This window comes from Telmatherina bonti (assembly GCF_933228915.1).
Source record: "Telmatherina bonti genome assembly, chromosome: 23".
NCBI lineage: Eukaryota > Metazoa > Chordata > Actinopteri > Atheriniformes > Telmatherinidae > Telmatherina > Telmatherina bonti.
Window position 1 is genome coordinate 3,801,828 of NC_136632.1, and position 27,712 is coordinate 3,829,539.

Genomic DNA, 27,712 nt, shown 5'->3' on the forward strand with positions numbered 1-27,712 from the left:
CGTGCCGGTTGTGGGCGTGGCCTACAGGCAGGTATGATGTCTGAGCTGTCTCCGCCAGATGGAGGACTCTGAAGGGACGGTGAAGCAGATCGGAGCGTTTTCCGAGGAGATCAACAACCTGACGGTGAGAGGCGGAGCTGCTACGTGGCCACCTCCCTCCTCGCTGAGCTCTGACACTCCTCTCCTCTGTTCCAGAGCATGCTGAAGGACGAGCAGCTCTTCCAGGAGAGCGCCGTTTGTCCTCCGCGCCAACAAACACAAGCTGCCGACTGAGCTTCCTCCTCCAAGCAGCCGCTTCTCTCCCGACTTCTCTGAAATGTTATGCATGAACTGCAAACCAACTTTCCTGCTACTGTTTTATTCTTCACCACTTTGTTTCCAGTCAGGTTGGAGAGTCATGATGGCGTGGAAGAAGTGGTCCAGGTTCACAGCTTCTCCGTCTCGTCACCAGTCCAGCGGGGAAACGTGTAAACCTGGACCCGCTCAGATTCAGACAGAATGACCGTTTAGAAACCAAAGATCACGTGTGTGTGTGTGTGTGTGTGTGTGTGTGTGTGTGTGTGTGTGTGTTCTGCTACGTTGATGCTAAGCTAACTGATTGTCACGAGGAACGTTTTCAGAAGGAAAAACCGAGACGCTTGTATTGTGTTGTTGTTTTTGGTAATAAAAGTGAACAAACAATTCCTTGTTGCCATGGAGACAGCAGCACAGAAAACAAAGGTGAGTGGAGTCCAGACGAGCTTTATGTTTCACAACAAACACAAACCTGCAGGACACGTCTGAACAAAAAGCGGCGTCTGACGCGCGACTTCAGCCACGTCAGACGGCGTGTGTCTACGGTCGAACATGCATTTAAGGAAAAAGCTGTGCAGGCGTTAAGGCACTCAAACCTCGAATCCAAACTCACGACTTGTCCTGTCTGTCCTGAGCTGGTCCTCGCTGTGACGGCGTGGCAGATAAACATGGCCGTGTGAAGGCGTTACATAATGTGCAGTCCGCTGCTCCAGGTCCGACACCAGAACCAGTTCCCCCAGTGTGGATCCACGTCTAGAAGGTGAAGCTGCGGCTGCTGGAGTGGCCCACTTTGTCCAGGTTGGGGTTGCAGGCGAACTGGATCATGGGGGGAGGCCCGCACATGAGGATGAGGGTGTCGTCACCCGGACTCGGCAGGTGTTCCTTCACCATGTCTTCATTGATGAAGCCTTCACTGAACTCCCAGTCTGAAACACAGAGACCAGTATGACTCTGTGCTGATAGTTAATGGTGCAGCTGGGATCCACAGGGGTCGCCAGTTAAAGAAATGTTAGACTGCTGGTCCAGCCCTGCATCCAAACCCCGTTTCACATCAAACACCACGAGGTTGTCGGGTATTAACCATCACTACAAACTGGGAGCAGATCCAGGACACAAATCTGTCCGCTCAATTGGGAACACAGACCTTACTCCCACCTGCTTCAGACCTACTCCCGGCCTGATTCCGGCCTGATACGGACCTACTCCCAACCTGATTCCAGCCTGATACGGACCTACTCCCAACCTGATTCCAGCCTGATACGGACCTACTCCCAACCTGATTCCAGCCTGATACGGACCTACTCCCAACCTGATTCCGGCCTGATACGGACCTACTCCCAACCTGATTCCGGCCTGATACGGACCGATTCCCAACCTGATTCCAGCCTGATACGGACCTACTCCCAACCTGATTCCGGCCTGATACGGACCTACTCCCAACCTGATTCCAGCCTGATACGGACCTACTCCCAACCTGATTCCAGCCTGATACGGACCTACTCCCAACCTGATTCCAGCCTGATACGGACCTACTCCCAACCTGATTCCAGCCTGATACGGACCTACTCCCAACCTGATTCCGGCCTGATACGGACCTACTCCCAACCTGATTCCAGCCTGATACGGACCTACTCCCAACCTGATTCCGGCCTGATACGGACCTACTCCCAACCTGATTCCGGCCTGATACGGACCGATTCCCAACCTGATTCCAGCCTGATACGGACCTACTCCCAACCTGATTCCGGCCTGATACGGACCGATTCCGGACCCGATTCCGGCCTGATACGGACCGCTTCCGGACCCGATTCCGGCCTGATACGGACCTACTCCCGACCTGATACGGACCTACTCCCGGCCTGATACGGACCTACTCCCGGCCTGATACGGACCTACTCCCGGCCTGATACGGACCTACTCCCGACTTGATTCCGGCCTGATACGGACCGATTCCGGACCTGATTCCAGCCTGATACGGACCTACTCCCGACCTGATTCCGGCCTGATACGGACCTACTCCCGGCCTGATACGGACCTACTCCCGACCTGATTCCGGCCTGATACGGACCTACTCCCGGCCTGATACGGACCTACTCCCGACCTGATTCCGGCCTGATACGGACCTACTCCCGGCCTGATACGGACCTACTCCCGACCTGATTCATACCAGCTTAGGACCTGATTCCCACCCAGAACAGACCAGCTTTGGACAGGATTCAGGCCTGATACAGACCTACTCCTGACCAGATTCAGACCTGATGCTAAAACATGTGAAACAGTGAGTTTAGCAGGTTTCAGGGATTTTTTCAGCTCGAACTGAACAGGTCTGCTGCATTTACAACCAAAACAAAATTACATCTGACACCAAACCAACCTGAAATCTGTGCATCTATGTTTCATCAGATCATTCAGCTCTTACCGCACTCACTAGCGACACCCGCTGGTGAGGAGACGGACCGACGCCACCAGGAAGATTTTCCAATTAAAAGCAGTGCAGATCAATAAACTGATGGACAGCCACATGATGCTGTAGAAACCCTGATGCGCAGACCTGAAACTGCTTCAACTAAAACTAAATGTTTCTATCGATGTTTACGCTGCCTGAAGTGACTGACATCAGTTTGGGCTGGAATTACAGCTGATCCAGACCTCTGACAGACCCCAGTCTGCTCTCAGTCCAGTTCCGGTCCCGTTTCCAGACTTACTTTCTGGCGCTCTGTCCACGGTGAACCACAGCTTGAAGCGGTCGGGATGTTGGACCTGAATCTCCTCCAGCTCCTCTCGCAGAAGAATGTCCTTCTCCGTCTGCACACAAGGAGAACGGCAACATTTGGTACGGAAGGAAAGGTCGCCTCGTTCTGCCCAGGTTCATCAGGCTCACCTGGTTGGCGAACAGCAGGTGGCACACCGTTTGGTCCTGGGGGTCCTTCATCACCGCCGTGATGAGCTGCAGCATCGGCGTGATCCCTGGAACATGTTAACAGACGGTCACGCGAGCAGAGAGCGAGTCCTTGTGAGCTTTTCTCAGATTAACGTGATGAAAATGAGACGAAGTCGGCCGATTGGCTCTGCAGACGTCAGATCAGATCTGGAGACCAAACATCTGAACTAAACCCTCGAGACTGAATCCAGAAGATCCAACACAGACGTGAACATGCGACGCTCTGAAGCCTCCGACGTCACACAGCGTGCTTTAGATGGTTGGCTTGTTTGTTTAGAAATATACAACTTTAAATAAACAGCCATGAACTGTGCTGAGGTGTAACGTATGGTTTCAGAACACGCAGCGCCCCCCACTGGCTACAAGGTCCGCTGTTTAAAGTGGCTGCTTTGTTTTTCCGAAGCACAGCCAGTGCTTTAAGTGGAACGTGATACGTGGTGGTCCCTTAATGACCTGCTGTCAGTTTGTCGTGCAAATATGGGACAAAAACATGGCTGATACTTACATGTACATCTATAAATTTATCTATAGATTAATAGTTTTATAGCACAGAAATAAAAAGAAAAAACAGGAAGTTCTAAATCAAATCCACATTTTCCAAATTCAAAGTGCCATGGAGACACTGATGAACTTCAAGCCTCATTGCTGGATATTAAAAATAACACGGAAAAGTAAATACATACACTAAAAGCTCTTTAAAACATTTTAAAAAGTTATAAGTCCACTTATTTAGCTTATTACCAGACTAATTTAACAGTGTATTACTATTACACCTTTCCTCTGTGAAAAATGTTTTTTCCCAGCATTAGGTCCATAACACTTAGCAATATTATCTTATCTTTAATCTGGAAATAATCTCCAAAAACTCAAAATACTGACCGGCCATACACTTAGTCTGCAGCCTCTGACCTTCATTGTCTGGTGTAGTAAATGACTGTTTAGTAGTACTACTGTCATCACTCAGCTCTGTTCCACTTCGTGTCCTTGAGCCCTTTTGGAGCCAGGCTAACATTAAAGCCGCCATAGTCTTTTTTTCCTCCGCCTTTCCTCTCATTCAAAGCACGTCCACTTCAATGTGAAAACAGAAGGGAGTGAGCAACGTGAAGTTCTGCGTGATGTAGTACAACAAGCATTGTGCATCTAAACCGGTCTTAACACATTTCTTTTGACGCGACCTTTGATTAAAACGAACAAATGTAAGCTGTACAATGTGATGAAGTCGTAGGAGGGTCCACTGGTTGTTGAGGAAAGCCGGTAAAAGTCTCGGTATGCACTATACGCTGTAAAAAAATAGTCCCGGTATGCAAAGCGACAGAATAGAAGCGCTGAGCACGATCCGTTTCCTTCCGTTATGAGGCGTGATGTGGATTTAACAGAGGCTGAAGAACCAAGAGGCATCAGAGGGGCGGAGCCAGCCGATGTTTAAAGCCAATCAGACCACTTAGATGGCTGCTGGCGTAAACATGTGCCGGACTGTCCTTTTACTGCTCCATCACCGTAAAACTGTACAGATCATTCTGCTTTTTAACTTCAACTCTCGTTTGATGGGCTGGTGGTCTGTGATGGCTGTATCCTGCCTCTCACTGCTGGGATAGACTCCAGTTTCTCTGTAACCCTAAACTGGACTGGTGCCCCCTTCCTTTTCACGTTAAACAGGTAGAAGTCAGAGACTAAAAACTGTTCGATCTGCTGAAAGTCAACTCCACACCTGGCAACACAGAAAAGGGTCATGGATTGTCCAGGATGTGTTCAGGTGTTCACACGGGACAGTAGGAGTATCTGCACATCAAACAAACCGTCCAGCAGAAAACACATCCGCAGCATCTGATTGGTCCTTTCAGAACCACTTTTTGTTCTTTTCATTCATTTATCTGGAGTCAAATCAAATGCGAACCTTCAGACAAGAAATACAGCAAATACATCGGGTCATATCACGTTAACGGTGTTTAGGGAGTCTTTCCCTCACCTGTCCCTCCAGCGATCATTCCCACGTGTTTGGCTGTCTTGATTTCAGCTGGAGACTTTTTATCCAGCTGAATGGCGAAAACGCCTGCAGAGGAAGAAACTCGGTTTACCTGGTGGATTCTTTCTGGTTAAAGACCACACCTCTACCAGTTCCCTGCTCACCTTTGCCCTTGTAAACAAGCAGTCCGCTGGGACCTCTGAAGTCGATGGTTTCACCAATCTTCAGGCTCTCCAAGTACTGACTCATCTTCCCACCCTCTGGGAACTTGGGATTTACTCCTTTAAAGTAAACCTGTGAACACAAAGCAACAAGAAAAGCTTTACGAACAGGGATCAACGCCACATGAGACACCCAGAACACCAGAGTGGACTCTTTACCTTCACCACCAGGTCCACGTAGCCTTTGTCATCGTCGCTAGACACCGGCGTGTACGGACGGACGACCAACTTCCCATCAACTCTAGCAGACAAATAGATGTGCTGTCCTGAAAAGGAGGACAGAGACAGTCCAGGTCAATGTGGGGACGAAGGGATCCAGCAGCTGTGTCAGTGGACATCAGGAGCGCCGCCAGGAATTTTGGGCCCTATGAAAGACAACGACTTGATCACAAGTTTTAGATTTTTGTTTTTGCTTCAACTGCTTCAAGCTGACAACAAAAAAAAGCTTTTCATGGGAATAATAAAGATCTAGGTTTGTGTTTAATCCTTTATGGGACAAGTGACTATTTTTGATCACTTTGCTTCCTTTCATATTATGCATGAAACTTTTTTTGGAGGTCTTGGTTCATGCCAGAAGGACAATTTTAGGTTAAAATTTCTAATTTGAAGTTATTTAAGTGCTCTATAAAGGGTTAAATCACAGTGCATAAATCTAACTAGGGTATTTTAATATAAATGGTTTATCAGTTTATATTACTTCTAAATGTTATTACCATAGACTGTAAATAAAAGATGGGCGGAGCCTCCGTGACGTCACCTGTAGGTTTCTGAAGAGCTGAACTGAAGCTCGGTGGGCGTTTCCTACCATCACCATGTTGACAGCGTCATGCGCGTCGTCTCTCCCGGAAAATACAAATATGGGCAAAGAGGTGGAGCTGAGAGGGGGGCTGTGAGCGTCATGGTGGATGATTGACATCGAGCGAACTCCAACTTTCTGTAGCTAAGAGCTAACCAGGAGATAACAGGAGCTAACCAGCTAACGGAGGTAAGCGGGCTAAAGCTAAGTCACGTTGTTAACCGGCTAAAAACCGCGGTTGTTCTACATTCTTCTGACTTGAAGCGGGAGATCAGGTACCTGTCAATCAAAAGGACACGCCCTTAAATATGCTGAACTTAGAGATTAAATTACTTTTAAACGGGCGAGTTAGAAAAAAATTCACTCCCCCCACAGTTGTCATGAAGGTAAACCTGATCTATTAAACCGAAAATTGATTTTTGAACTAGGCTGTAAACATGTTTATTTCTGCTGTAAACATGTTTATTTCTAAGTAAACATGTTTATTTCTGCTGTAAACATGTTTATTTCTACTGTAAACATGTTTATTTCTGCTGTAAACATGTTTATGTCTGCTGAAAAACATGTTTACGTCTGCTGTAAACATGTTTATTTCTACTGTGAACATGTTTATTTCTGCTGTAAACATGTCTATTTCTGCTGTAAACATGTCTATTTCTGCTGTGAACATGTTTATTTCTGCTGTGAACATGTTTATTTCTGCTGTGAACATGTTTATTTCTGCTGTAAACATGTTTATTTCTACAGTAAACATGTTTATTTCTGCTGTGAACGTGTTTATTTCTGCTGTGAACATGTGTATTTCTATGTAAACATGTTTATTTATACAGTAAACATGTTTATTTATACTGTAAACATGTTTATTTATACTGTAAACATGTTTATTTCTGCTGTGAACATGTTTATTTCTACAGTAAACATGTTTATTTCTGCTGTGAACATGTGTATTTCTATGTAAACATGTGTATTTCTATGTAAACATGTTTATTTATACAGTAAACATGTTTTATACTGTAAACATGTTTATTCCTGCTGTAAACATGTTTATTCCTGCTGTAAACATGTTTATTCCCGCTGTAAACATGTTTATTTCTGCTGTAAACATGTTTATTTCTGCTGTAAACATGTTTATTCCTGCTGTGAAGTTGGTCTTTTTAACATGGGAGTCTATGGGGATTTGCTCTGTTTTGCAGCCCCTAGTGGATGAAGGGGGAACTGCAGTTTTACACATTTCACATAGGCTTTACTTTTAACCGCCGGAGGCTCCGTCCATCTTTCATATACAGTCTATGGTTATTACAACCTTTGAAAAAAAGTATTTATTATTTTTAATGACGATTTAATGATGTTCTTATATAGTTTGTACATCTTTTTGGGCCCCTATCCAGTCATGGAGCCCTTAGATCTTCCTAACTCCCTCCCTCAGGTGGACATACTGACCAATGGGCAGCCCCAGGACGTGTTCAGGTGAAGGCAGAGCAAAGCGGAACTTCCTCGTGTCATGACTGACAATCTGAAACACAAACACAAGAGTCACAAAGACCAGGAGGCACGTGACGCCCCAGCTGCAGCCCTGGTTACCTGCTTGTCAACCAGCCGGAGGGCATACTTAATGTTGGGGTCCTCTAAGGTGATGGCGGGTCTCCTCTTGGAGAAGAACAGTCTGAAGATGAGGTTGATGATGCTGTCGAAGCCGCCGCGGATCAGCTGCGGGATGAAGGTCAAAAGTAGGAAAAAGAACTCAGACCACCAGCTTAGCATTAGCTACCAGCTGTGTGAGCCCTCTGCGGGGCGTTGTCTGGCTAAAAGTCATGTAGTTTAATCCTCAGCGGGAGAAGTGAGTCACGCAGATTCCTGCGGGAAGCATGCTGGAGGCAGGCCCGCTGCGGCTGCTCAGGTCAGGGCTAAACACGTCAAACTAGCTGATATAAAACCTCAATGTGACAAGTAAAGTAATGAATACTCACGCCAATGATGTAGGACAGCATTTTCAGACTGCGAGGTTGCTTATCTGTGCAGAGAGCAGCAACAGCGGAGCTCAGCGCAGCTCAAGTCCTCTGCTGTCCGAACTGTCACGTAAGGTTAAGCTAGCCAGCATGAAGAGGGACTTCCGGTCACGTTTTTCAGTATAAAATATGATTTATTTACCACTGCGTTTATAAAAGTCCTAATTAGCCATCTGTTTAAATCAATATATATATAAATTGTTAGTTGATGCATGTTTAAGTCTTTCAATAAGATATTATTGATTTTTCAGCCTGATATTTTGACCAAAAAGACCTATATTTATTCAACTTCTGGTCATTCAAGGGTTCGTGTCATAGACATCAGGTTCGTGTTTGCTAACTCAACGTGAGCGTTGACCAGCGTCATTGCGTCACTTCCGGACGAAGCAGGAAACGCACAATATTCAAAACAGTCTTATATTGTTTTGTTTTTTTTTTCAGTCTCATATTTTATAGAGAAAAAAAGAAAAAGAAATGGCTAAATTAAATCTTATTATGAATAAAATCCCGTAATACAACCTTAAACCTAACTGGCCAATTTTGTGCATCATAAACAGAATTTCTGATGCACTTTCTGTAGTCTGAGGTTAAGCTATTAAAGATTGATTATATTAAATATTCATTTTATTTTCCATATTCAAATAACAAAATTCTGCCCTAAAATACTGCAGCAATGGTTGTGATGAGAGCTGACAGTAAAGATTTTATATGTGGTCCAGGCAGATGTCCATCTGTCCCGGTTCTGGTCCTGGTTCTGACAGAGGTTCTCATTCCTGCTTCTGGTTCTGGTTCAGATGGGCGTTTTCCTCCCTGGTTCTGGTTCTGACGAGGTTCTCTTTCCTGCTACTGGTTCTAGTTGGAGATTTTTAAACTGGCTCTGGTTCAGATGGGTGTTTCCCTCCCTGGTTCTGGTTCTGCTAGAGGCTCTCCTTCCTGCTACTGGTTCCAGTTGGAGACTTTCAAACTGGTTCTGGTTCAGATGGACGTATTTCTGCCTGGTTCTGGTTCCGATGGAGGTTTATTCTTCCTACTGAAGGGGGAGTTTTCCTCACCTTGCAGCTCAGAGTGTAAAATTGAATCAAATAGATTTGATCTAATCCACTGGTGTCCTTCGCTGTATAATTATTTTATGGACTGGTTTATATGAACACAGTAATTATTAACTGGACGGATGTGGATCATATGATGGTCTAATTTAAGTGGATTATAGCGGGACGTTGATGAGTTTTACTGTCTGTAACAGTACCTTCAGATAACGGCGTTGTGAACTGATGATGTATAAATAAAGTAGAATTATAGCTGAATAATATATTTAATTGACTATGACTGCTATACTACCTGATAAATACAGCAGTGTGTCAGCTGGGTGGCTTCATCATCATCATCATCATGTTGAACATCACTGGGTAAGATGGGGAGTTCTGCTCTCGTTAATGTGTGTGAGAGATGAAACAGCAGCAAGTTTTTTATAAACAAGATTTTAAGAACAATGACTTCAGAAAAAGCATAAAACTACACAACTTTTAAAATGGGAACATTTATTCAATTAAACTCAGAAATGTAATTTTCTGCCTGATGAGAAGCATCTTCTGTGTGAATATCACAGCAGAGTTGCACCAAAACACAGTTTAGTTCCTCATCATTTCCTTTTCCGTTGGTCTTCCTTATCTGTGCTGTGCATCTTATCATCACGCCTTCCTGTGAGCACAAACACGACACAAACGCTGCACCAGGCTGACGGTAAGAAGCTGAAGCTCAGAAAACTGCAGTCTTACACAGAAAAGCTGAGTTTATGGAAAAAGCCAAATTAAGACAACAAAGAATGTAATATAATATGTTTCGGACAGAAAAAGGAAGTCTGTAAAATGTATGAAAGAATAAAAAATTTAATGAAGCTTTCATGTTTTAATGGAGGATGAATAAGAGCCAGATTACTCACTTCCCAGCAGCGTCACAGGATATGAAAAATTATTTAAAAAACATCTGTATAAATGATCAGAAACACAATAAAAAATATTAATAGAGCCTTACAAACATTAAAAATGTCTGATTGATCACTTACAATAAAGAAAGAATGTGTCAGAGTGAAGAATAAACTTAGTTTTGAGGAAAATGAGGAGACAGATCATGAATATGACCATTTTTTTAATGAGATCTTTTTATTTATAAATCAGTGAACATGACATCATCAGGGGCACAAAGTCTCGTCCTCGGCTTCGATCATTAGTAAATATTCAGAGATAAAAACGGATGTTTTCTGAGGGGAAGGTGGAGACCATCTCAGCTGCTCGCTTGGTGTTTGTCTCCATCCTGAGACGCTGATGTTGGTCCCGTTAACCTCCTGTAGATGGCAGTAGTCAACACGCTGCTGGCTCATTCTGCAGCACAACATGGGAACTTCATGCCAACTGGACCAGAGCTGGAGGCAGGACTTCCTCTCTGGTCCCAGGAGCAGATGGAGGTGAAACATTTCCTTCATGATGATGTGAAGCTGTAGAGAGCGTTCATCAGGTGTTCCTCTGCGTTTGTGTGTGAAGAAACAGTTTTCCTGCTGAGAGACGCGTCACCAGCTGGGTGTTCGAATGTGATCGAATGTTATTCAGCTTAGTTGTGCAGAAACAATAAGTCTTATTTCATTTTACACACACACGCCTGTGGTGTGTGTGTGTGTTCATACAGACGGTGAACACCCGGGAAAGAAAGCAGGAAAGCAGGGTGAACCAGTGGTGGGATTTCCCAGAGGACAGGAGGAAGCAGGGACCCCAAACCAGCAAAACCAGTTGGACAGACGTCGTCTGGACAACTGTGTGTGTTGCCCAGACAACAGGGGGAGATGCAGGTTCTGGTGTGCAGGAGCAGCAAACCCCAACACAGAGTCAAACCTGCCAAGTTCCACTCTGAGTAACAATAGGGGAACCAGTATGATGTCACACAACCAGTATGATGTCACACAACCAGTATGATGTCACACAACCAGTATGATGTCACTCTTATTTATATTTATTTCCTCTTTCGCTTCAACAGCCTGTCGGCAGGAAACCGGACCCAGAAGCCTCTCCATCCTGTCCTGTTCTGGTCCTGATGGAGGTTTTCTCTACTGGTTCTGGTCCTGATGGAGGTTTTCTCTACTGGTTCTGGTCGTGATGGAGGTTTTCTCTACTGGTTCTGGTCCTGATGGAGGTTTACCTTCCTGGTTATGGTCCTGATGGAGGTTTTCCTTCCTGGTTCTGGTCCTGATGGAGGTTTTCCTTCCTGGTTCTGGTCCTGATGGAGGTTTTCTCTACTGGTTCTGGTCCTGATGGAGGTTTACCTTCCTGGTTCTGGTCCTGATGGAGGTTTTCCTTCCTGGTTATGGTCCTGATGGAGGTTTTCCTTCCTGGTCCTGGTCCTGATGGAGGTTTTCCTTCCTGGTTCTGGTCGTGATGGAGGTTTTCCTTCCTGGTTATGGTCCTGATGGAGGTTTTCCTTCCTGGTTCTGGTCCTGATGGAGGTTTTCTCTACTGGTTCTGGTCCTGATGGAGGTTTACCTTCCTGGTTATGGTCCTGATGGAGGTTTTCCTTCCTGGTTCTGGTCCTGATGGAGGTTTTCTCTACTGGTTCTGGTCCTGATGGAGGTTTACCTTCCTGGTTCTGGTCCTGATGGAGGTTTTCCTTCCTGGTTATGGTCCTGATGGAGGTTTTCCTTCCTGGTTCTGGTCCTGATGGAGGTTTTCCTTCCTGGTTCTGGTCCTGATGGAGGTTTTCCTTCCTGGTTCTGGTCCTGATGGAGGTTTTCCTTCCTGGTTCTGGTCGTGATGGAGGTTTTCCTTCCTGGTTCTGGTCCTGATGGAGGTTTTCTCTACTGGTTCTGGTCCTGGTTCTGGTTCTACCTCAGCTCGGTCACCATTTAATCAACTGGTTTATGTGAACCCAGTTTTCCAAACTGGTCTGATGTGGATCAGATCTGTTCTAAGTGGGTCAACTGGACCACATTGAACTGGACTGTGTGTATTAACCGAGGTGAGGGTAGGAGGACTTTCACTCCCGGTTCCTGTGAAACGAAGGAGTTCTGTACAAGCGGAGAACCAGGCGCTGGACGTGTGCAGTGACCAGAAAGAATCAGGAAACGCTTCTGTATCAACAGGAAATAAAACGTTTTTATTGATCCTTTGTGTATATGAAGTTATATAACAACAGTCAGAAAACTCCACAGAGTGAATCACTACACAAAGTGAAACAGAACTGTAAAACACCTCATCAAAATGAAGGTATACACAGTAAATATAACGGTCAGCAGCTCGCCGTCTGTCGCTGCGAGCGATATGGCAGGAAAGAACACCCCAAACAGTTCTACAAGAGTACAGAGAAAACTTCCACACACAAAATACTCAAGCAGGCAGTTGATATACACAAAGGCAACTAGGATCTTTCTACAGCATTCTACTTTACACAGCTTTGCGTTTGGAAAGGTCAATGTGACGTTTTGTGGCTGCCGCTGCAGAGCTTCTGCTCACACGGAGAGCTTGCCAAGTTGTTTTTCTCGCTTTCAGTCGGACAATTTAAAGGGTTTGATTCTGCATGCAGACTTTGGCAGGGAACCATAAGAAGAGGAGATGATGGCTTTTGTAGTTTTTTGGAATCAAATGGGTCCCTTGTCATCATGTCTGATGGGTTATTTCTTTAGTATTTTCCATGAATTTCTTTACTTTTTATTTATTCCCATTTAAATCTGAAGCTGTTCTGGAGTTCATCGCAGGTGGAGGATGAAATAAAAGGAGCCCTCAGCGGAGGAGGAGAATATCTCATGATTTTTGTAACGCTAACAGACGCGGGAGCCTCTACCCCGTACATGACATATACTCATAATAGCTGAAAAATATGAACAAAATTACTATATAGACTTTTTTTTCCTTTACCAACAAAAAGTGTAAAGTACATCTAATAATTTCACAGATTAATTAATCTACACCAACACGGTCCATACTGTACATTCAGAGTTTTCATCTCAAATAGAAAAGGGCTTGAATCAACAGGGCAGGAAACAAACAAAAACAACAAATAAAAAAGAATGGATGAAGATATAATCTTATTCCTGTCTCTTTATGCACGTCTCTGACATGAAGATGTCCACGACATGTCTCTGTGAGGGGACGTGAATCGTGTTTGGTATTGAACAAAGACTCCCTGAAAGCCCAGATGCTGGAAGAGCGTCTGAACGGAGGAAACAAGCCTGCGAAAAGGGAGCGAACCCTAAACAAGTCAACAAGCTCCAACCTGAATGGAAGCTGAATCTACGTGTGCTGTTTCCTAACCATCTCTCTGGAGGGAGAACGTCCTGTCTTCCTGGGGGGCCACGCCGCCCACGGCAACACTATGGGATGAACGTACAAGTATTGCACAGTGCTCAACAAAATGCTGTGTGAAGCCAACCTGCTGGGGAAAAACCGCGCCACTCTCGGCGCGGGGGTGGGGGGCGATGGCGATAAACGCTACGATGTCACTACAGAACAAACTCGCTACCTACTGATAAATCTACATCTCTAAGCACACACGGCAGTCACAGTGATACACAAAGCAGTCCTCAGAGACTCCTATGGAATGACAAGTAGCTTTTCATAATAGTCAACTACACAATAACATTGAAAACATTTATAAAGTCCTCCTGAAGCTAGCGCGATATAAGCAAGAGGACGCTCCGGGGTCGGAGGCCTCGTGGTATTCCGTTCCTATTTGGACCCGTAGTAAAGGACATGATGGACGGATCGCTACGCAGACCATTAACTTTTACGGTTAGTCCCTGCTCTCTGGGTGTGATCAGTCGGGGCGGAGCGAGACATCGATTCAGTGACCAGCGATTCACTCGCTTCAACGAAACCAGACAGGAATCAAGACATTCCTGTTTCTGTCTGAATCGTTTGCAATACTTCCAGGTTTGTGTCTAAAAGCACGCAGATTAATGCAGCGAGACGGACCGTTCCAACAATCCCAGGTGGGATTATCCAGAACAATCCCAGGTGGGACAATCTAGAACAATCCCAGGTGGGATTATCCAGAACAATCCCAGGTGGGACAATCTAGAACAATCCCAGGTGAGATTATCCAGAACAATCCCAGGTGGGATAATCTAGAACAATCCCAGGTGAGATTATCCAGAACAATCCCAGGTGGGACAATCCAGAACAATCCCAGGTGGGATAATCCAGAACAATCCCAGGTGGGATAATCCAGAACAATCCCAGGTGAGATTATCCAGAACAATCCCAGGTGGGATAATCCAGAACAATCCCAGGTGAGATAATCCAGAACAATCCCAGGTGGGATAATCCAGAACAATCCCAGGTGAGATAATCCAGAACAATCCCAGGTGGGATAATCCAGAACAATCCCAGGTGAGATTATCCAGAACAATCCCAGGTGGGATAATCCAGAACAATCCCAGGTGAGATTATCCAGAACAATCCCAGGTGAGATTATCCAGAACAATCCCAGGTGGGATAATCCAGAACAATCCCAGGTGAGATTATCCAGAACAATCCCAGGTGGGATAATCCAGAACAATCCCAGGTGAGATAATCTAGAACAATCCCAGGTGAGATTATCCAGAACAATCCCAGGTGGGATAATCCAGAACAATCCCAGGTGAGATAATCCAGAACAATCCCAGGTGGGATTATCTAGAACAATCCCAGGTGGGATTATCCAGAACAATCCCAGGTGAGATAATCCAGAACAATCCCAGGTGGGATTATCCAGAACAATCCCAGGTGGGATAATCCAGAACAATCCCAGGTGAGATAATCTAGAACAATCCCAGGTGAGATTATCCAGAACAATCCCAGGTGGGATAATCCAGAACAATCCCAGGTGAGATAATCCAGAACAATCCCAGGTGGGATTATCTAGAACAATCCCAGGTGGGATTATCCAGAACAATCCCAGGTGAGATAATCTAGAACAATCCCAGGTGAGATTATCCAGAACAATCCCAGGTGGGACAATCCAGAACAATCCCAGGTGGGATAATCCAGAACAATCCCAGGTGGGATAATCCAGAACAATCCCAGGTGAGATTATCCAGAACAATCCCAGGTGGGATAATCCAGAACAATCCCAGGTGAGATAATCCAGAACAATCCCAGGTGGGATAATCCAGAACAATCCCAGGTGAGATAATCCAGAACAATCCCAGGTGGGATAATCCAGAACAATCCCAGGTGGGATAATCCAGAACAATCCCAGGTGGGATAATCCAGAACAATCCCAGGTGAGATAATCCAGAACAATCCCAGGTGGGATTATCCAGAACAATCCCAGGTGAGATTATCCAGAACAATCCCAGGTGGGATAATCCAGAACAATCCCAGGTGAGATTATCCAGAACAATCCCAGGTGGGATAATCCAGAACAATCCCAGGTGAGATAATCTAGAACAATCCCAGGTGAGATTATCCAGAACAATCCCAGGTGGGATAATCCAGAACAATCCCAGGTGGGATTATCTAGAACAATCCCAGGTGGGATTATCCAGAACAATCCCAGGTGAGATAATCCAGAACAATCCCAGGTGGGATTATCCAGAACAATCCCAGGTGAGATTATCCAGAACAATCCCAGGTGAGATTATCTAGAACAATCCCAGGTGAGATTATCCAGAACAATCCCAGGTGGGATAATCCAGAACAATCCCAGGTGGGATTATCCGGTCCATTTCCATGTGCCGGCAGCGTTTGTGCCACTTTATGTCTTTGGATTGTTCATGCAAGGTAGAATTTAGGCCAGATATTCAGAATGAAGCAAATGAAGTAGAAAATATTCACTCTAAACGCTTCTATTCCAGTCAGTGTATTTATTTAAATTAGGTGGAAGAGTTAATGAGACGTTAAAACAAACCACGGTTACCTGCAGCCAGTTGCCTCTGTCGCTCAGTCAGAGGTCTGTGGAGACAAAGTTAAACTAAAGTATTTTTCCAATAACAACACCAATGTTCATGTCGATATTTTTGATTTTTGGCTCGACGTGCCCACAATCGGTGGACATGTAGCGGTGCAACGTGCGTCTGTGATCAAGTCAGACTGCAGTTGCTCAGTTATTTAGTCCATCCAGGATTTCGCTTTATGTCTTTCTGGTTGTTTTAACCTAAAATTCTCAATTTTTGTTGCAGCTTTTTAAAAAAAAAAGTCAGATTTTTTTTCTCGTGAAAACATCTGTAAGTGATTTATTAAGCTTTGTTAAAGCTGGACGCAGAACCGACGCGTAACCGACTGCACGTAACTTGTCCGTCACTTGACATGGAAAACAGCAATACCTCCAGAAATCCTGTGGCAGCGTTGAGTTAAAAAACAAAAAAGACGAAGCAAAATCCGCCACATAAAAAGCACCTGAAGATGAAGCTCAGAACAGAAAGTATTTGTGGTTTTCTTCTTCTGGTGCTTTTGGATGGTTGTAAATGACTTTATGTCAGTGCCTACTGATTCATAAACATGCAGACTCTGATATTCTGCGTTCACACTGCAGAATAACGAGGCCTGAACCTAATTTTTTGGTCCAGATTTCATCAGATTTTTATCCCAGTCTGAACCAGACCACCTTCATACATGGTCCTATGTCAGGTATACGCAGCTGATGTTTCTCTCAGCGTTCTCAGTCAGAGCATCTGCGTCAGCCGATGCAGAACACTGGGATCATGAAAGGTGGTTTCAGACGGCAGATGTTTCACGTTTCTCTGTTTTGGGCTGAACGGTCCACCGTCCTGTTCTACAAATGAGTAAAGAAAAGATAAAAGTTGTGTTGCGGTTGCAGTGATTGGACTAATCGTATGGATGCACAGAAATTAAGGCTGGTTTGCATTAATAGCTGTGATTTCAACTTCGCTAACTGCTGCTATAGCTAACCTGAAAATAATCAGAAACTTAAATTAAATCTGTGAAATCTTCAATAAACGATTAAACTCCCAAATCATTTTTCACGTCAGTATCCAAGTTAAGATCTGAAAGCTGAAAAGTGTGATCAGAACCAGAACTTGTGATATTAGCGAACACTGGATCGTTATCACTGAATCGATGCGTCGTGTACGATCTCTATCGAGATTTACACCCCCGGTTGTCACTGCCAACAGGAAAACAAAACGGATGGACAGGTGTTGGCCGAAACGTGAAGATCTCTGGCTCCCCCTGCAGGTGTCCTGAAACAAACGTCCACTAAATGTTTCCTAACGAAGTCAACAAGCGAGTTCAACGACATCGAGTGCAAAACAGCAGCCACATAAAAGTTTCAAGTGGCAGTAAAACATGGCTGGCTCTATTGTCACTGTGAGAAGGCAACGCAAAGCAAAGACTGCGATTTGGGCACCACTGCAGCCAAACACATTGTTCCCAAATACATGAACGCTACAACCACCGCTAAGTGGGAGTGTGCATGACGAGAGGCTCTCTACACAAGTCGCCTCCCTCATAAATGGCAGTGTTTAAAACTCTACTCACCTCCGTCAACGTTACGTCGACCTAAAGTCTAACTGGGTTTTTCTTCTCCTCTGATTGAAGGCAAGAGGATTGTGTCAGAAGAGCTCCCCCTGGTGTCGGCAGAGCCCCCGTCCCAGCCTTTAGTAAAAGATTGTAAAAAAAATCATGCAGTTCACTAAAAATAGTCAAAATGCTGAATTGCTCTAAAAAATAGTCTTTTTAAAACCAGAGATGGTCCTGTGTTATACATCTTTTTTAAGCTTTAAACTTCCTCTGAAACTCTGGCCTGAATGTGACGACAAGGCTGTTTAACGAAATATTGTCAGACGAGTTTAAGGACACGATGGCTACAGCTTAGTGCTTCTTCTTCTATGTTTTACCACGTGGGGTTGATTCCTTACGAGTTAAGACTCAACTTTGTCTTCATTTTTTGAATGAAAATGAGCTAGCAGAAGTCGAACACAGATTGTTTTTATCTGCTAAATGTGTAGAAATGAAAGACTATCATTTTGAGCTAAACACACACCGCACATCCTCAAGATTGAGAAATAAGTACAAAACATTGTAAGAAATCATGTGCTTGTATAATATCCAGCAGCATAATTTTACCACAGAACCATAGTAGTTAATGGCCTTGTATTTTTGGAGTTTTATGTGAATAAGTTAATCTGTTTGTCTTTTCTGTGATGCTTAGCTAAACTGTTGTCCTTTACGATGTGATAGAAGTCGTACTAGAATCCTGCAGGTTGGAATTCCTCTTTTTGCTTCATATGTTTTTTTTACTTTTACTGGAATGCAATAAGGTAATAAGGTAGAATTTTTAAATCCTGGGATATATATAATATTGGCTTTCCTCTATATCTGCATTTACATAATTTAAAATAGAACATCTTATTAAAAACATCAAGATATACACAGATTAGGAAACGGGTAACAACATACAAACACAAACTAGAAATCATTTTTGTCTGCATACTTATATATACAACTGTGGTACATAAATCTTTCAGTCATGCGCTATCTATACAGATCATATTGCTTAAAAGAAGGGGGCATTTGGTCGTGGCAGTTACGGGCTCAGAGATGGAAAATCAACAGCTGCTAAATCAGAGAGAAAGAAAAAAACCTGACAGATAAAAAGCGGGATGTTGCGGGGGTCGGAATGATCAATGTGGGAAATCAGGAGGTTGAGATCAGGGTGAGCTTACATGGTTGGACCCATTTATCACTGAGGTATTTACACATACTAGCTAAAGAGTACTACAAGGCAGGTGCTAAAAGGGCCCTGTCTATTTCTTGGTGGAGAGCTGAGCGTCCACTTCCTCCTCGGGCTTCAGCACGTGCCACTGAGCGATGGGTCTCCTGGGGTTGGCCAGCATGTCGGACCAGTGGCGCAGCTCCGTCCCCGAGCTGTTCAGCCCCACAAACACCTTGCCGATGGCATCGTTCTTGCCGATCTTGTCATAGTCCAGAACAGTTATAACAATTTGCACTTTCTGTAGAGAGGGAGAGAGGAGGGAGCAGAGAAAAGCGGTGTCGTTAGATCATTTCTACATTTCAAGTCACTTCTGCAGCTCTAAGAACATTTCAGTTCTTTTACTGAATGAATGCACAGATCAGCTTCCATACGGTCACCCATTTGTGTTCAGTATGTGGGACTGTTCGTCTTACAACCGGTTAATATGGATTTTTAGAGCGACAGAGAAGAAGTGGAGCTACCCAAGAACCCGGCAAAACCGTTACCATGGATACTAAGCTCAGCAAGTCAAAACAGTCTGACCCATCTGGTGGTGATATTCATCAATATGTCTAATGGCTACATCTATTAACTATGCATAATGCAGCCTGACTTTCAGAATAAAGTAATTAAAGGTATTGGCCACGCTCTCTTGTTTAGCCCCACCCACCAGGCTGATAGATATTATGAATTTATGATGAACTGCAGCATAACAAACCAAATGTAGAAAAAAAGATGTATAGTTTATGTAGGGTAAAATCATATTTAAATTAAATTCATTTGTATTCATTCACCATTTTAATACATTAATAACATTTGATTATCCAAAGCTGCATTTATGTATTTAATTTGAGCTATTTTCTACCTCCATAACATCCCACTAAGTCGTCATTATTCTGTGGAATTAATGCAACATTTTAAAGTTTTTTACATTTCTTTCATGAAATGGACTGTTTGTAAAAGAAATAAACACTTATGAACATTCAGCATCTAACTGGCAGCAATCAGTTTTGGTGAAATAGAAAGTTATGCTAATAGTCGAGCTAACAGCTAAAACAATTTTCAGTCTAAAATCAAACAAAATATGTCACCACATGATTAACCCTAGAAATGACGATTTTTACACTTTGACTTTGCAAAATTATTTACTTTTTTGGTATTTTCTGAAAAGGGAAGCAGTGATCTAAAGGGTGAGCTATCCAATACAGTTTACCCCACATAGTTACACGCTGCTGTTGCTGAGACACTGGTGATGACATGCAGGGAAGTCTAGTGGACTTTTAAGGGTTAAGGAACAGAACTTAACATGAAATAATTTGCTCTTTAATCATCTTCTTTACTCTGTCTCTTTCCCCATGATAAACAAACAGAGTTTAAACCCAAAAGCCAGGTGAAGCTGTTTCCATAATGTGGAGAACGAGGAGCCTTACAGTAAGAACACTGGGAGAAATCAGCGTGTGCAGCAGTGACCCGGGTGTCAGTCTCCGCGACAGAATATGAATTAGGGCACAAAGCGGCCTGATTAAGTTTCGATCTGCTCGCACTGAGATGGAGCTGCTGCCACCTGCGTGAGCTTCGAGCCGCTGCTTTATAAGAGGATGCTAATACGGCATGTAATGAAACGGAATCAGGCTCCCTGATGGCTGCTGGGGGTTAGTTGCTTTTTAAAGGGGCAGTTCACCTTTAAATTGATTATTCAAACAAGACTTTCTATGACAGGAAGTGAAGCAGTGAAATCCATCATCTTTCTTTGTTTGGTACTTTTATTTCTGGATGATCAGATTGCGACCCCAAGGTTATTCACAACTACAGACCGCCATGTTGCTATGCAACGCTGCTGCCCCTGGTTACCTCCATCTGAAACCACAAAAACCAAGAGTTCAACTGGGCAGACAGCTGTTCTTCCTGGTCCTGATGGAGGTTTTCCATCCTGGTTCTGGTCCTGATGGAGGTTTTCCTTCCTGGTTCTGGTTCAGATGGAGGTTTTCCTTCCTGGTTCTGGTCCTGATGGAGGTTTTCCTTCCTGGTTCTGGTTCTGATGGAGGTTTTCCTTCCTGGTTCTGGTCCTGATGGAGGTTTTCCATCCTGGTTCTGGTCGTGATGGAGGTTTTCCTTCCTGGTTCTGGTTCTGATGGAGGTTTTTCTTCCTGGTTCTGGTCCTGATGGGGGTTTTCCATGCTGCTTCTGGTCGTGATGGAGGTTTTCCATCCTGGTTCTGGTCGTGATGGAGGTTTTCCTTCCTGGTTCTGGTCCTGATGGAGGTTTTCCTTCCTGGTTCTGGTTCTGATGGAGGTGTTCCTTCCTGGTTCTGGTCCTGATGGAGGTTTTTCTTCCTGGTTCTGGTTCTGATGGAGGTTTTTCTTCCTGGTTCTGGTTCTGATGGAGGTTTTCCTTCCTGGTCCTGGTCCTGATGGAGGTTTTCCTTCCTGGTCCTGGTCCTGATGGAGGTTTTCTCTACTGGTTCTGGTCCTGATGGAGGGTTTCCTTCCTGGTTCTGGTTCTGATGGAGGTTTTCCGTCCTGGTTTTGGTCCTGATGGAGGTTTTCCTTGCTGGTTCTGGTCCTGATGGAGGTTTTCCTTCCTGGTTCTGGTCCTGATGGAGGTTTTCCTTCCTGGTTCTGGTTCTGATGGAGGTTTTCCGTCCTGGTTTTGGTCCTGATGGAGGTTTTCCGTCCTGGTTTTGGTCCTGATGGAGGTTTTCCTTGCTGGTTCTGGTCCTGATGGAGGTTTTCCTTGCTGGTTCTGGTCCTGATGGAGGTTTTCCTTGCTGGTTCTGGTCCTGATGGAGGTTTTCCTTGCTGGTTCTGGTCCTGATGGAGGTTTTCCTTCCTGGTTCTGGTCCTGATGGAGGTTTTCCTTGCTGGTTCTGGTCCTGATGGAGGTTTTCCTTCCTGGTTCTGGTTCTGATGGAGGTTTTCCGTCCTGGTTTTGGTCCTGATGGAGGTTTTCCTTGCTGGTTCTGGTCCTGATGGAGGTTTTCCTTGCTGGTCCCGGTCCTGATGGAGGTTTTCCTCCCTGGTTCTGGTCCTGATGGAGGTTTTCCTTGCTGGTTCTGGTCCTGATGGAGGTTTTCCTTCCTGGTTCTGGTCCTGATGGAGGTTTTCCTTGCTGGTTCTGGTCCTGATGGAGGTTTTCCTTCCTGGTTCTGGTCCTGATGGAGGTTTTCCTTGCTGGTTCTGGTCCTGATGGAGGTTTTCCTTGCTGGTTCTGGTCCTGATGGAGGTTTTCCTTCCTGGTTCTGGTTCTGATGAAGGTTTTCCGTCCTGGTTCTGGTTCTGATGGAGGTTTTCCTTCCTGGTTCTGATGGAGGTTTTCCTTCCTGGTTCTGGTCCTGGTGGAGGTTTTCCTTCCTGATTCTGGTCCTGATGGAGGTTTTCCTTCCTGATTCTGGTTCTGATGGAGGTTTTCCTTCCTGGTTCTGGTCCTGATGGAGGTTTTCCTTCCTGGTTCTGGTCGTGATGGAGGTTTTCCTTCCTGGTTCTGGTCCTGGTGGAGGTTTTCCTTCCTGATTCTGGTCCTGATGGAGGTTTTCCTTCCTGGTTCTGGTTCTGATGGAGGTTTTCCGTCCTGGTTCTGGTTCTGATGGAGGTTTTCCTTCCTGGTTCTGATGGAGGTTTTCCTTCCTGGTTCTGATGGAGGTTTTCCTTCCTGGTTCTGATGGAGGTTTTCCTTCCTGGTTCTTGTCCCAGCAGCTCAGGATGGAGGACTGAGTCATGTTACTACTACTTTTACTACTGCTAGTATGACTGCTACTATTTATTACAGACAATTATACCACGGTGAGTGATAATTCTAATGACAACGGGCTGCATTATTTTCTTACATACACATACGTAGTTCGGCAAGTTAAATCACTGTAAATCTCTCCATTTTGGTGGTTACCATAGCGACATGTTAGTCAAATGATTCAGATCAGCGGCTGTTGGTGAATGAGAGAAACACGTTGCAGATTGACAGCGGTGGTTTGGTATTAAAACTACATGGAGGCCAACGGGAAATGGTTCCTATATTTTAGGATATTTAGCAAGTTTTGTCTAAAAGAAATAAAAAAAGAAATAAAAGAAATAAAAATTTGTTATGAAATGTTTACTGTATGGGACCATGGTGGTATAAGCGGATTAAACAACTTGAATCCGTGCACGTTGTGCACTAGACTCCACGTTGTGCATTATAAGCATCTAATGCACGGCTCCTTATCTATATAATGATGATTTTCTAGTGGTTTTCTGTGAACTTTTTGGCGTGAATATCACCAGACGGAGCAAAATGCATGAAGACAGAATAAAATACCTGTGAGAGAGAAAGACTGGTTTGCAAACTGACACAGAAAGTTGTTGCCTTCGATAAAAACACATCAAAACAATCAAATGGGGTAAAAAAGGAAAAAAAATTAAGTAAAATGAGGATAGTTGGATGTTGGATGATGTTGGATAGTAAACGTCATCAGTGGTGGTCGGATGTATGAATGAATGAGTTCTGTGTTGGGTAAGATGTGGCGCTATGCGGCTTGATTAAATGCCTACTGATGCTCGTGGTAGCAACACGGCCATGTGTGAGCTGTGACGAGCTTTATCAGTGTCAGTCCATTACCACACGGCCCGCGGGGATCACCGTGTTTCCAGTGACTCCTCTCTGAACTCATGAATTTTTCATTTCATCTCGGCAACGCATCAGGAAGAGACTCTGAGTTCACTTGGTCTTTGTCTCGAACCAAAGCGGAAACATCTCGCGCTGTAATTGTTGTATAGTTGGTTAAATTCAGCTAAATGATGATGTGCATGGTAATTACTGTAAGTCATGCTGCAAATAGCAGCGAGAGAAACACCACAGACAGCAGAGAATCACATCCACACAGCAATTGCCTTGTCAAATCGCAAAAGCGAAGATGATTTAATCTGAATTGCCTCTGATCAGACTATTATGAGGAAAAGCCTCTGAACTGGATTATTTGTTAGATGAGCTCCTCTCTGCAACGCTGACATGCAGCCGGTGTTTGCTGCTGAAAGTTAGAGGACATGACCTGACAGTTTGCTGCTTGGTAATGAGGAAAAACCGTACCTGGATTTGTTCAAACGGGACTTCAAAGCTAAAGGACTCGTTGTAGTAAGGGTTGAGGGTGTTCTTCTTGATTGTCGTCTTCTTCTTCTTCAGCCTCTTGCCGTTCTGCATCAGGTGGATCTTCACGTAAGGATCTGGAGAACAGGAGCAAAGGAGATGTTAAAGCAAGCAGTATTCATATCTGTGAGGGTCAGTGGCCAGAAAGCATGGCCGCGTGCCTCCTGAGTGTTTACATCTCTCAGTTAACCCTCCTCTGTCAAGAGTCTCATCAGCATCTGTCCGAGTGGCAGCCAAGCGTTCAGCTCCGTTCGTCCTCATCCACTCAGAAGCAATCATGCTGAGTGCATCTAAAAACAGCTAAATGAACCCAAATCATGTTTATCCGTTTAATTTGTTTACAACCACAATCCCAGAAGAGGTCCGGCACTAGAAATGAAGAAAAACAGAAGCAGATCAAGTAAATCTATCATTTTCTTCTGGTAGAAGACAAACAACATGTCAGATGTTTGTCTTTTAATAGGAAAAGTAATGGGACAAACCAGGAAACAGCTGGAGGAGCATCTGGAGGTTACCTGGCAACAGGTAAGTGGCGTGACTGGGTGTTAAAGGAGCATTTCAGAGAGGCAGAGTCTCTCAGATGGAAAGACGGACAGATGTTCACCAGTCTGAGACAAACTAAACGGTGGAACAATTTCAGGAAAATGTTCCTCAACTAAAACTTCAACACTTCAAAGATCCACCATCTACAGTGTATAATATCATCACGAGATTCAGAAAAGGATTTAGGAGGAATCCCTGTATGCTCTGGAGAAGGCTGGATGCTAGTGATCTTCTGTAATAAAAGGAGACAGGATTCTCTGCTGGAAACCAGTGCATGGACTCTGGAAAATTCCAGAAATCACACAGTTCACCCTGAAATCCACACATGCAGATTTTAGATAAATAATGTGTCAACATGTGCGTGAGGTCAGGTCCACTCCATAGTCTGTTTGCAAGTGAACCAAGACCCGTAGCTAGACCACAGTCCCCTTCTTTGGCCCCAATCTGGTAATGTTCACGCTGTGAGAAAAACTGCACGGTCCCGGGGAGCGGAGCACGGTCTAAAGAAGCATCTGGAACTTTATTCTGGAAAAAAATGTTTTTTTGTGGATTTTGTTCACAGGTGTGATGAAACATCTTCTCTCTGGGAGATAAAGCTTCATTCGGATTGTTTATTCACCACTGGATGTAATGCTACCGTAGTAGCTAACAGTAAGGATATCACATTAGCAGCTGATGCTAACATGGCAGCTATGCCATGTTCCACACACACTGAATGGTTTCACAGGAACAGGAAGTGATGTCACCAATCCTCCAAAATAAACCTGATAATGGCTGGTGAATGTAGACAATCTTTCAATGTATTCCAGATCAGATTATTACAGTAATCAGATTACTCTCAGATATCTGATTTTGATGCTTATGTAAACCAGCACAGTGTTTAATAAAAATAGTTTTCTGGGTCTGTGATGGACTGGCGACCTGTCCAGGGCGGACCCCTGGAAGCTGGGGTCGGCTCCAGCTTCCTACGACCCTGACCTGGACTAAGAGGTTTAGAAAAATGATGGATAGAAGGGTTTTATGAACAAATGTGTTTAATATTCAAGAAAAATGGATGTAAATGAATTGATTTGAATCCGAATGGAATCAGGCTGCTGCGAGTCGAACCGGTGATTTGGGGAATAGAAGAAGTTGAACTGTGGAAGTCTGAGCTGAAGATCTGAGAGGCTGAAAGTCAGTGAAACTCTGCGGAGGAGGTCCTTCAGTCCTCGGAGGGGTTCACTCAGACATCATGTTTCATCAAAAAAGAAAAAAAAACAAAACTCCTTCACCTTGAGGGGAATTCAAACGGAGACAGTTACCATGGTAACATAGTGTGTAGGTTTATTTTCTGGTTGTTTTGGTTTGGAGCTCCTTCCAACATGATGCTCGGGTTCGTCCCCGTGGGGTTTTCTAGCAACCTGAACCTGACTGACAGCTGAGCTGTCATCACTACGAAGACAGAAACGCCGATCTGTAGACGTCTCACGTCCATCCGCTAGTTTCTGACACGAAGCCGAACATTACAGCAGCGTTTGTCTTCCGTTCCTGCAGGAACGCCGACGCCTTTCAGACTGCAGACCAGACAGATCCACTCTGATGGGTGAGGGTGTTAAAGTCCATTAGCACACGAACATCAGGGCAGCCCTGAGATGTTGTACAGAACGGAAACGCCACATCCTGTCCTCTTCCACAGATTATCGCCGTCAGCTGGCTGATAAGAAGTCAGAGAGATCAGCATCCTGCATCCTCTGTCCTGATCAGATATGACCAGATGCATGTTTGACTGAAACAAATGCTGCATCAGTCATTTTATGTGTCGTAAAGAAAAGACAAGGCAGCCTCATGTCACATGCTTTCCTCAGATTTCACCAGTAGAGACGCCTTTATTTCCTACTTTGGTTTGTGCATCTTCTGCTGGAACATCCAGATGTTTGGTGCATCGTGGCAGGAAAGAGCTGAAAACAACCAAACTAGTTAATCTGATAAGAAATGATTTAACATGAAGAGGATTAAATTCATCAATGATATAACATTTCTGGGTTATTTCACAGCTCGCTCTGCTTCTTCTGACTGTTTTCTGATCTGAAGCACAAAGATCTTACAGGCTGCAGAGAAAAGTTCCTCAATGCTCAAGAAACTCAGATAATCATAATAATCTTAGGAATGCAAATGAGGCAGTTGTTGCCTGAAGCCAGCGACATCTCTCTCTGGCTGCTGAAGCAGGAGCAACACTCTGAATCAGAGCTTATAATTAACACCAGTTGCTCGGATAATCTGGATTTATCTCTGGATCCTATATGCACAAAGTCTCTGTGAAGCTTTGGGATTTTATATGTGTGAAAAATATCTGATTCTTTTGTTGGAACGCTGAAATTTTTAACAACAGCAAATATAGAAGGAGCTCCTTTAATCTTTTATCCAATTTAGGATGGTGGGGGGATAAAGGACCAGAATGCAGACTGGCAGCCTCCATCGGATGAAAATAGAGGAAAAAATAGGTTCATGAACAGAGTCAGAAGGAGGAAAGCGGCAGAATAAATAGATGACAGAGAGTGAAAAGTAACAGGCTCCTAATGGAGTGGGTGTCCATTATTAGTCTCCTGCTGAGAGGAGCTGGAGTGCTGCGATGAGGGAAAAGAGCGGCCAGCCACGCGCACGACTTGTCACTTTATTACAGGAGATGCATGCATCCAAAAGTAAATAAGCATCTCTTATCTGGTCTGTGCTAGAACATTTCAGAAAGCAGCGAAACCCCTTCAGATGCTGAATTCATCAACAGCATCAGCGACTCGCATTCAGAAGGGATAACGCTGTGAAAAGACATGTAGAGAAATGTTCTTAACAACAAACACCTCGAAGAAGACATGAAATATTCTCTCATTTATGTTAAATGTAGCTGAAAATGAAAGACTAATGATGGTGGAAACCTTGAGATGTCTACAAGGTTTTAGAGAGACGAATCCTACAGGGTTGTAAATTCTCTTTTTAGATGGATGAACCACATAAACCATTTCTAAACACTGTTGTCTCATAAACACAAACATGTCTGATAGATTTCATTGGCTGCTGGTAGCATCATCATTATAATAATCTTAGTATGTAATATATACTGAAGGTTATATTCTATACAGACTATAGACCTTTGAGCGGCTCCTTGTTGGTCGCATGAGAATCCAG

At 44.3% G+C, this 27,712-nt stretch overlaps 3 protein-coding genes across 4 annotated transcripts in view; 1 reads left to right on the forward strand and 2 right to left on the reverse strand.

Annotated features, from left to right (window-relative positions):
- Positions 1-617, forward strand: part of ppfibp1a (PPFIA binding protein 1a) — a 33,626-nt gene extending 33,009 nt beyond the window's left edge. For both annotated transcript variants that reach the window (XM_079263545.1, XM_079263546.1), the window contains 2 exons: positions 59-124; positions 196-617. In XM_079263545.1, coding sequence (XP_079119671.1) covers positions 59-124; positions 196-273 — 144 coding nt within the window. In that variant the 3' untranslated portion in view covers positions 274-617. The remainder of the gene's footprint in view (positions 1-58; positions 125-195) is intronic.
- A 108-nt stretch (positions 618-725) lies between these two features.
- Positions 726-8,304, reverse strand: cyb5r3 (cytochrome b5 reductase 3). The gene is made up of 9 exons (XM_079263547.1): positions 8,183-8,304; positions 7,797-7,922; positions 7,656-7,728; positions 5,579-5,685; positions 5,363-5,492; positions 5,202-5,285; positions 3,176-3,261; positions 3,000-3,099; positions 726-1,220 (listed from the first exon to the last, which is right to left on the reverse strand). The coding sequence occupies exons 1-9, from the start codon at positions 8,201-8,203 to the stop codon at positions 1,048-1,050; spliced, it is 900 nt and encodes a 299-aa protein (XP_079119673.1). The 5' UTR covers positions 8,204-8,304; the 3' UTR covers positions 726-1,047.
- Positions 8,305-18,947: 10,643 nt separating this feature from the next.
- The window catches only part of syt1a (synaptotagmin Ia), a gene marked incomplete at both ends in the record, with an annotated part of 64,457 nt that continues 55,692 nt past the window's right edge, over positions 18,948-27,712 (reverse strand). Inside the window, 2 exons of the mRNA XM_079263575.1 lie at positions 18,948-19,154; positions 23,954-24,087. Of these exons, the coding sequence (XP_079119701.1) occupies positions 18,948-19,154; positions 23,954-24,087 (341 nt within the window). The remainder of the gene's footprint in view (positions 19,155-23,953; positions 24,088-27,712) is intronic.

Excerpts from the sequence above, each read along its gene's own strand:
- cyb5r3 (XM_079263547.1), bottom strand. The coding sequence starts at position 8,203 with ATGCTGTCCTACATCATTGGC. Across the intron at positions 7,729-7,796 it reads TCCGGCTGGTTGACAAGCAG|ATTGTCAGTCATGACACGAG; the intron begins GTAACCAGGGCT and ends TTTGTGTTTCAG. Across the intron at positions 3,262-5,201 it reads AATGATCGCTGGAGGGACAG|GGATCACGCCGATGCTGCAG; the intron begins GTGAGGGAAAGA and ends AACATGTTCCAG.